The sequence below is a fragment of the Alligator sinensis genome, unplaced genomic scaffold, assembly GCF_000455745.1.
Source record: "Alligator sinensis unplaced genomic scaffold, ASM45574v1 scaffold773_1, whole genome shotgun sequence".
NCBI classification, from domain to species: domain Eukaryota; kingdom Metazoa; phylum Chordata; order Crocodylia; family Alligatoridae; genus Alligator; species Alligator sinensis.
In genome coordinates, this window is record NW_005842403.1 from 920,996 (window position 1) to 931,002 (window position 10,007).

Consider the following 10,007-nt stretch of genomic DNA (forward strand, 5'->3'; position numbering starts at 1 on the left):
GCGCCCGGGGGGCCCCCCCGGAAAGGGCCTGCCACAGCAAGGTATGAATTACTGTCTCCAGTCCCGCCCCATCCAATCCCATTTTGCGATGGTTGTCAGTGCTGCAAGGAGCTTGTCTTTTAGCTCCCCAGCAACATGCTTGCCAGCACCTCCCAACACAAAGCAGCAAGCTGAGATGAGACCCCCCAGAGAAGTAGGCAGCTCCCACAGGGTTCACAGCTTGTCATGGGTTGGGCTGTAATATGCCCCTGCTATAGCCTCCCTTTAAAGCCTGTAGGGGGAATCAAGGCTCCGTGTGAAATCAGTGGGTGTCATCTCTGAGCCAAAGAGCTTTCGGAACTGTCAGATCTTCTGCTCCTCTGCCCAGGGCTGAGCCAAAATGGGCTCTCTTCCCAACACCGTTAATAAAAGGTCCAGCAAAATTCAAATCAGCTTGGTGCCAGCCATCCAGTAGAAGTGTCTGCAGAGGGTGTTTTCTGCCAATGGCCAAGGAACAGGCACCAGGAGGGCAGCAGGAGTAAAACCCTGCCAAAATAGCTCAGGGTTAAGCTGAGGGGCTTAAAACCACAAAGGGAACAAGGCCTTTTGGGCACTTACCTATCCCAAGGAGAGGGGGCTATAGTGCCATGGGTAGTAGGGAGCATGGAGGGTTTAGCCTTTTACCAACTAATTGAGGCCAGGGCTTATCCACAGCCACATGTAGTTAAGGTAGTAAGAACAGACAACAGCTCCACCATATGTGAGGTCTTTGAGTTGGGAAAGTGGTTGGATTCCAGATGCCAACACCCCTACTCTGTCCCCTTACAAAGAGGCTCAATACCCTGAGCTTTCCTCTGCCTTATGCAAAAACCAGCCAGTAAGATCTTCAAAGGAAGGCTTCCCCCTTTGTTAAGCAATAACATTGCCAGCAAGGCAGGTCCTGGGGGGAGGAAAACAGTAGCTCCATCAATCCTCAGGAAAGGCATATGTCAAGATGCTCACTGCTGTTAAAGACTGATTAGGCATTTCTTCATGCACCTCTGCAGCACCATTATTGCCTAGTGCAGCGGAGCCGCGACGCAGTCAAGAGCGAGTGAGGCAGGAGCACAACATAGACACTGCTGGTCTGCTCAGGTAGCTGTGCTCTGGGGGGCAAGTCCTGAAGCAGCATTGTTGGAAGACAGGCACGTACTAATGTCAGTTTAGCAAGGAGACACAAAAAACAAAACAGGCTGTGGGGACCCAGCCCTGGAGTAGGATTCTGCAAGGCTGGGACTGCCTGTACCCTTACTTCAGGCTTTATTAGGGCCTGATCACAAGCAGTGAGTGGGGCTGAGGTATGGACCCCAGCAGGAGCCATATACCACACTGCCACCCCCCATGGCTGTAAGCAGGGGAGGGAAGCATTTGGGACCAGTACTGTAATCCCTGCACGTGGGTAAGCCCTATCCTGTTCTCCCCTGCCCACCCATGTTGCATGTGGAGACTGGATTCACAATGGTGTGCTTGTGCTTGGGAAGATGTTTCACTTTTTCTTTAGGAAAATCAATCTCAAGGTGTCTTTTTTAAAGAATTATCTGTTCCAAGTGCCACATGGCCTCCCAGTGTGGGGGTTGTCTTGCGCAGTATTCCATGAGCTATCAGGCACGTACAGCTTGCGCGCTTAGCAGGGGAGTGTTTTGTTCTTTAAATTCAGTGCACTTGAAAGCGTTCAGCGACCCCCTTGGAGTTGTACCACTGCTGTACCGTGAGCTGAGTGTCCTTGTTTTCCACGTGGATCTTGAACCTGGCTTGCTCAGTCTCCATGGACTGGATGACGCTGTGTTGCCTCTTTTCTCCATCTAGTCCCTGTCCTTCCTCTGCTAAGACTCCTTTCCCCACTGCTTCAGATGCAAAATAGCTTCCCATTTTGTGGAATTTTTATGTAGAATAAACATTTGTAACCACACAGCAGGGCCCCAGCTCCTCACTCTATTGCGCCACAGGGGAAGGGTGACTACGCAGGTCAGAGCTGGCCCAGGAAGGGTAGCAGCATATAGCAGCAGCTGCTCTTCTCTATGTTTCAGGTAGTGACCCAGGAAAGCTCTGATGAATTCCTTAACTCCACTCTACTTGTGGGGATACTTGCCCACATTCACCGTGTGGGGTCCTTGACCGCAGCTGCGGATGACTTTGCATAACCACGTGCAAGCAAGGGTAGGTTGGGTCACAGCATTAGGAAGCCTTCAACATCCTTTCAGAAAGGGAGAAGTACCAGGGGACTGTTCATTTCCACTTGACCTGCCTCAGCACAGAACAGCTCCTGATTCACACATGCATGCCTGACAAAGAGGACAGTTCTGCAACCCTCACACTCAAAGCGCTTCTATTTGCTGACTGGGCTGGAACCCCAGAGGAAGGGTCCCAGAAACAAGATAACCCAGGATACATTGCACTCCCAAGGTCAGGAACAGGTTGCCTGGGGCTGTACAGCAGCTCTACCACTCTGCCCCTGTGGGCTGGTAACAGGGCCCACACCCCAGGAAGTCTGCAAAAGGCTGGATCAGTCTCCATACATTGCACCCCAACCTGGCTGCAGTGTTGGCAAAGAGATTCTCTTTCCCAGGTAAACAGGACTGGAAGCATTCAAGTGGGACACTGGGCAGCCCCTCCTGCAGAAGTCACGGATGGACATCCTCAGGCTGTGCAGCTTTCAGGCTTAGGTTGCATGCGCCTGCAGCCCCTGCTGGTGCAGGGGTAGGTCCACAGGGGTTGTGCCAGTGTCAATGCAAAGCCTGCCACAGAACTGGGACTGGAAGGAAATCCAAAGGGGTCAGAAGTGAGGGCGCCGCTTTCGGCCGGTATATTTTGTATCAGCCCGCACTTCCCTGTGGAGAAAGAAACGAACAGGGCTCAGCTGAAGGGACACAAATGTACTGGAAACAAAACAGCCAGCAGGCCACCTGCAGACCTGTACTGACAGCCAGGAGGAGACTCAGCTTAACACAGAAGAGTCAGAAAAAGCACAGAGCTGGCAGACTGCTGAAGCAATGGGGATCTTGGCAGGAACAGGTGCAGCACAATGCTAATAACCCTGTTGCCTGCCCCAACCTCAGTGCTGCTGGTGGCTGTCTCCACAGAGATCCCAAGTGCCTTGGCTGCAGCTGAGAGAATGCCTCACTCTGCTCTGTAGGACCCAACATGGGAAGTGGAGGCACTTACTTGCCCTGCCGCCGCCTGCGTTCCTTCTTCTCCAAGATCCAGTCCCGAGACTTCTTTGCAGACTTCCCCTTGGCATTTTTGAACCTTGTTCTACAAGAGAACCAAGAGAGAAGGCTGACTGGGGCCAGGTGTGGGGTGTGGACAGAGCTGGTCACTCATTTACCTCAAGTCTCAGGTTCTCCTAGCTTGCTGCAACCAGCCCTGGATGGATTTAGAGAGTCCCTCACAGCCCATGATCTTCCCCCTCACCCCATGAAAGTGAGGGCTTAAGGAAAGGTTAGGACTCCAAGCTTGTAAGCAGTAGCTTGGCCGGACAGAAACAGTCAATGCAGTACAAAGAATATACAGACAAAGAACATCCTGACCAGCTCTCGGAGTCTAGGTAACTCACTAAACTCTAGCAACAATGGTAGAGGAAGGGACAGGGACTGGGTATGCCCCCAAGGTGCTACCTAGCAGCGTGGACAGTCACTGGCCATTGGCATTGTGAAGAGGTGGGCTTATTAAGTCAGACAGAGCCCCTGGCTTCCCAGCAAGTTACTAATGCTGCCCTCTGGACGAGCTGTCTAAAACAATGAAGAGGCCTCAGGCTGGTAAATGTTAAGCGTACAATTCTGTAAGAGGCAGGAAAACATGACAGCCAGCAGCTTCTGGCAGCCATGACGATTATCCTCTGGCTGTTACTTTCAGTCTCTCCCACTGGCTGCAAGGGAAACAGTGCCCTGCAACACAGGGTCAGGAGGAGACATTGCTAATGGTACCGCAGCACACCAGCCCTGAGCCATATGAAGGGCTACACAGGAATCAAAGCATCAAGGTACAGAGGCAGAAAAGGATCTTGGAGTCTTTACTGATTCCAAGATGAACATAGGCCGCCAATGTGGGGACAGGGTCAGTAAGGCTAACCACAACTTGTCATGCATCCACAGATGCATCACAAGCAGGTCCAAGGAGGTGATCCTCCCCCTCTATGTGACATTGGTCAGGCCACAGTTGAAGTACTGCATCCATTTCTAGGCGCCGCGCTTCAGGAGGAATGTGGACAGCAGTAAGAGGGTCCAAAGAAGGGCCACTCACATGATAAGGGGGCAGCAGGGCAGGCCCTATGAGGAGAGGCTACGGGCCCTGAACCTGTTCAGCCTCCACAAGAGAAGGCTGAGAGGGGATCTGGTGGCTGTCTACAAACTTGCCAAGGGGGACCAGCAGGGAACGGGAGAGACCCTGTTCCTCCCAGCACTACCAGGAGTAACTAGGAATAATGGCCATAAGTTGACTGAGAGTAGGTTCAGGCTGGACATCAAGAGGCACTACTGCACAGTTAGGGCGGCTGGGATCTGGAACCAACTTCCAAGGGACGTGGTGTTCACTCCTACCCTGGGGAGTCTTCAAAAGGAGGCTAGACAATCACCTTGCCAGGGTTGTTTGACCCCAGCATCCTTTCCTGCCCATGGCAGGGTGTCAGACTTGATGATCTGCTCAGGTCCTTGCCGACCCTACCGACTATGAAACTAAGATAAACAGCTGAGCAGGGAAGGGAATTTAGGGCTCCATGGAGGTGGGAGGAGGGCAGGTGTGGGGGAAGGAGGACACAACACTCGTCTTCCTGAAGCCCCACAAACATGCTGTGTTCCTGTCAGATGCCTCATGGAACTGGCCCTGCAGCTACACCCCCAACACAGTACCTTTCATTAGTAAACTTGGCCTGCCGGGATTCCTCTCCATCAGTACACTCAGCACCAAGACCCTGAAAGCAGAGAAAAAGGGGTGTTAATGTCATCAAGCAGAGCTTAGGAGCTGCCACCACATGGATGGAGGGGCACAGTCACTCCAGGAGCAAGATGCCAGCAAATCTAGGGGAGAGACTGTTCTGTGGGAAAGAAGCAAACCAATCCATCTACCAGCTTTTGAGGTAAAAGCAAAACAGCACCAAGCTGGCTGCATGGAAAGCTTGGACAGGATGAGCTAACGTTAGGCAGGACAGCATATCCTTTCCCTCACAGATCTCAAGCTCTCGGGGAAGAAATGAGCTCAGGTCCAGCAGCCCCTCCATGTTTGAAATAAGTATGGCCAAGGCTGGACCATGGAACTCACTCCTATCTGAAGGCGGACGATGCCATGCAAACACCAGGGAGCCCTAGGAACATGAGGTCCTGCTGCCCATGGCTTTGGACAGATGGTATGTCTGTATTGCAGACAGATTCTCCCACACAGAACTGTGAACTTGCTACAGCAGTGCAGAGCAATGTGGGGTTGACCCCCTACCCATATCCAGACTAGTTATTTTGAGCTGCATGTCTTTACCCTGAACTGCAGACTGCTGTGTAGGTAAATCAGGCTCGAAGGCTCTACTTCCTATGCAAAGAGGATCACTCACTAAGGAGCAGCAGCTTCCCATACCCCGATGCCTCCCAGTATGTGGTCACCCAAAGCTGGGGCTCATTACCTTTGGTAACACACCAGATGCACCAACAAAGAGGCAGAGAAAGAACCTGAAAGAGAGACAAGAGAGATAAGAAATGGGAGCATGCAGTTTCTTTCTGGGATTGGGAATGCAGGTGGAGCTGGCTTCCAGCCACCTCACAGTTACAAGAAGCTGAATATGGGACAGAGTGCATTCAGAAAGGACAAGTCCCTCACGGGTTTGCTCCACATTATGAGCTACCACCTTTGCCCTAGAGCAAGATATCCATATGAGGGAGACACACCACCATGTTTGCAGGAGTCTGGTAAATTAGCCCTCAGCAGGATTAGCCACACCATGCCCGAGCCCACAAGGACACAAAACTCACTTCTTAGCTTTGGCACTGTTAGGATAATCCACCACCATCCCTCCTGTGAAACCTGCCTTCATGGCCTGAGCAGTGATGAGCTCCAGCTGCAAAGAACACATGCTGTCATCAGTTAGCCAACCAGCCATCCACCCAACAATGTGTGCCAGAACTGCCAGCTAAGTCTTATGCAAATTATGTTCATCAGTTCTGCACTAAATCCCCTTTCCAAAGCAAATTCCACATCCAAACTCCCAGTTGTAAGGAAGCAGTCTGCCTAGTATTACCTCTGTCCAAAAACCCAGTGGCTCAACCACAGCTCGAAGATCTGGCTTTCCAATTTGACCAGACCGTAGGAAATCTGGCAAATCAAATGCTTAATCCATATCCTGCCATGCCCTTTGCTTGTTCTAAGATTCAACTCCTCAAACGCAGTCTGTAGAGCAGTGGGTTAATGGTGCACTCCATGAGCTCCAGCATGATTCCAGAAAGGACCAGAGTCTAACCACCATATTGGGATGTTCCCCCTTCAGGAGTGTCATAAGCTTTCCACCAATACGGCACGGACCAAGACCACATGCACTCAAAGCAGCACTAAAGAAAGTCTGGAAAATGCAGTCAAGCTCTGGGCAGTGCTTTTCCACCTTGCACCACCCATGTACCTTTTCCCAGCAGGGGAAGAATTGACATACCTGTTCGGAGTTCTCAGGATAGAGCTGCAGGACAGCACGTGATCCCCGGGCCTGCAGAGAGTAAAGGAGATTATTAACCCCTTGCCCAAAACAGGCTTATGCTACAATACAGCCTGCCTGCCTAGCGCAGGGAGTGTGACCCAACACCATAGTGTAGCTGGGGTAGGTAGCAGTGTCCAAGTCAGCTGGGGGACCATGCTAGAGGGACAGATCAGCCTGAAAGGAGATCCTCTCTAGATGCACTGTGAGGAGGAAGGGCTGGCTGAAAAGGGGCCACACTCACCAAGGCAGAATAGAGGGTTGAGAAGAATCGATACAGGCGTTTGGGAGGACTGTGCGTCTTCTTATCGGCATTACAGAGCCACTGCACTGCAGAAATACTGAGAGAGAACATGTGACCAAAGGACAAGAGAGCCCCCAGCCTCTCATGGGGGCTCCTCAGGCTACTCTTTTCAGCAAAACCTTTCCATCCCCTTCATCTTGCCCAAGTCTTCTCTCACCAACCCTCCCCCCAGACTTGACCCATCCCCGGACATTCCACTGGCAGAGCTGGCCCTTGATGTACCACTGGGCTGAAGGCACTCACATCAGCTGTTCAATCAGCACATTGTTCCCACCAGCCTTCCTAGACAGCATTGGATAAACCTATCCTAAAGAAACACTGACTCAAAGCCTGTGGGGCCACACATCTGAACTGCTCAACAGCAATATTCGCCCCTACAGAATGCAGGCTTCCTTTACAACAGAACAAGCTTTTAGTTCCTGCAGCTGCAAACACTTCCCACCATGGATGGCATACTAGTGCCTTAGATCAGTGGCTCTCAACCAGGGTACTGTGAGACCACTTGAGGGGTGCCATGGTGCAGGTGCTGCCACTGCACAGCAGCCACCAGGTAGAAGCACCCCACATGCCTGGTACACAGCCAGACTGGGAAGGGCTCTGCTTGCATGTGCTCCTCAGATTTCTACTAAGCCTTAAGCAGGCAGAAGAGACTGCTCATGCCTCAGTCCTTCCTGGTGTGCCTGTGCACCAGGCATGTGGAACAGTTTTTACCTGCCAGTAGCACCCAGTTGAGAACCACTTAGGTCGGGGGTTTTCAATCTTTTTGCATCGTTGTATCCCCAGCCAGACACGGAGCAGTGTACCCCCAGCCAGGGGGTAAGTGAGAGGAGGGCCAAATGGCCAGATGTGGAGTAGCAGCAGCTGCCACATGCAAGCTTCCCCTGCCCCCCACGTCCATCTGGGCAGGCGGTGCCTGCATGGCAGCACGGGATGCTGCGTGGTAGCACTTTGTCTCTGCCCATGTGTACCCCCTAGGGCCAGCTCAAGTACCCCTGGGGGTACGCACACCCCCAGTTAACAACCCCTGACTTAGGTAAACTGAGATAGCACAACAATGGTTCTCAACCAGGGACACCAAACTCAAAAGTTGGAAGGTGTGCCCTGACTTTAGAAAGGTTAAGAACCACTGCCTTAGACCATCCAAAAGAGCTGTACCAAGATTCCTACAACCATGATGTCAGGTAAAACACAGTGAGGAGGTACTATGTCCCTTCAAGGGTCAGATTCTCCATTAACCCAAGTGTAGCCCCAATTCACATGCGCAGTTAATGCAGTTATTCCCCCACCACTCTGAGCAAGTGACCCTGAATGCAACAACAGCTCTGAGGTAGTAAACAGTGCCCCCCACACCTCACTTCCATAAGAAAACTTTTCCCCAGCCTTCAAAGGAGCTGGGCTGTGGGGCTCAAGGGCAGCACCATGTCAAAGCCTCGTAGCTCCAGCTTTCCAACTATAAGATATGCAGCTCTCTCTTTCCCCAACACCCACAAGCAACTAATGCTGGGCTCAGCTCTGGGTATTTCAGTCCCTCCTGTTTGCCTTGGTTATCAGCAGCCCAACCCCTCCTGGGTCCATCCTCAGCTTTCTGAGTATTGGTTTCTCAGTTTTCCCAGCACTAGGAGACACACAAAGTACATGAAGGTAACTTTCCAATAGCTGCCCCCAAATTGAAGTGAGCTACTACAATTCAAAAGCTGTCCAAATCTCAACCTGGAATCAACCTGCACTGTGGCAAGGACAATAGTTAACAAGGAGGCAAAGAGCAGTCTGTCCCTGTTCGGTAGAGTTTCTGGGAACCACAGGAAGACAATGAAAATGTACAGCCGTACCTGATGCAGCCATCAAACGTGCCCGGCCTGAAAGGAATACCATGTCCCACGTCTGCAAGAAGAAGGTCCCCTTCCACCTCTCTCTCCACAGCCACATCTGCACAGAACTTGAAATAATTAGGAAGCCTACCATGTGCCTTCAGATCACATCACAAGATTTGAAACATCTGTCTGCTGCATGGGCAGGGCTTTCCTAGTCAAAGCATGAAGGTCCAAGCCCTTGGATATAAAGCGGAACTGGATCTGCTTACCCAGCATGGCAGAACTGATGTCCATGCCAACCCAGTAGTGCCCCTCCTCAGAGATGTAATCTCCACTCAAACCAGAACCACAGCTAAAAAGGAAAGAGCAAGGGTTACAAAAGCAGTAGAAATAAACAGCCAACTCCTTCACATATAACCCAAGATGTAATGCTAACCCAATCAAGATGCACCTATCAACATTAATGGAAATTAGGCCCTTGGGCACAAGTGGATCAGATGCCTGAACCATGTTCATCACCATGCTACCAGACAAAACCCTACGTAAAATGCCAGCATTTTTCGTAATACAAAAAACAAAAGTTCTGGCAGCTCAGAGTCCTGTCTTCCTATAACAGCAACCCAAAGACCAGAGGGAAGAAAGCAAGAAGGAAGCAGCATCCTTCCAACTCCATGACTCATCTGTATTTTCTTACCCAACATCCAACAGGAAACACGGCTGATCCTCTGCCAGACCCAACAGCTCCACTGCCCGCTGTGACATCTGTGTCTGGATCTCAATCATTCGAGAGCTAAGGGAGAAAACATCACAAATCAATGACTCTTCCTTCTTCACACAAAGGCAATAATGTAGGTGTAGGTTAAACCAAACGCTGCAGGCTGGAGGAACACAACGTTACACTCCAGGGCCTGAAGAAACCCCGATTAGTCCACAGTTTGTGCCACAAAAAGCACCTGCAACTTGTTACATGCAGTGACCCAGCTTCACCCGGCTTTCCTGGGCCCTTTCACAGACACCTTAATATGCAAGTGCAGTTTCTCCGTGCACGTCTAGGGCGAGCCTCCGCCGCCCAGCAGTGCACAAGGGGGAGGCACCGCGAGGCGAGGCCCGGCAGCGCCCCGCCAGCAGGGTCCGGGCACGCCCGGAGCGCGGGGGCGCAGGCTGCCCGGGCCGGAGCCGGGAGCGAGGCCGGCGGGGCGAGCCCTTAGCTCTG

At 51.8% G+C, this 10,007-nt stretch overlaps 1 protein-coding gene and 1 non-coding gene across 2 annotated transcripts; both read right to left on the reverse strand.

Moving 5' to 3' along the window:
• Window positions 1-34: 34 nt before the first annotated feature.
• Window positions 35-9,688, reverse strand: BUD23 (BUD23, rRNA methyltransferase and ribosome maturation factor; the record flags this gene model as incomplete). Its single annotated transcript, XM_014522848.2, has 10 exons — window positions 35-2,846; window positions 3,181-3,270; window positions 4,863-4,924; window positions 5,624-5,669; window positions 5,970-6,055; window positions 6,641-6,691; window positions 6,924-7,020; window positions 8,813-8,909; window positions 9,064-9,146; window positions 9,489-9,688. Coding segments are annotated over 10 exons (867 nt in total), but the record flags the coding sequence as incomplete, so codon positions are not given.
• Window positions 3,793-3,928, reverse strand: LOC112551287. Its single transcript, XR_003095562.1, has one exon.
• Window positions 9,689-10,007: the final 319 nt, after the last annotated feature.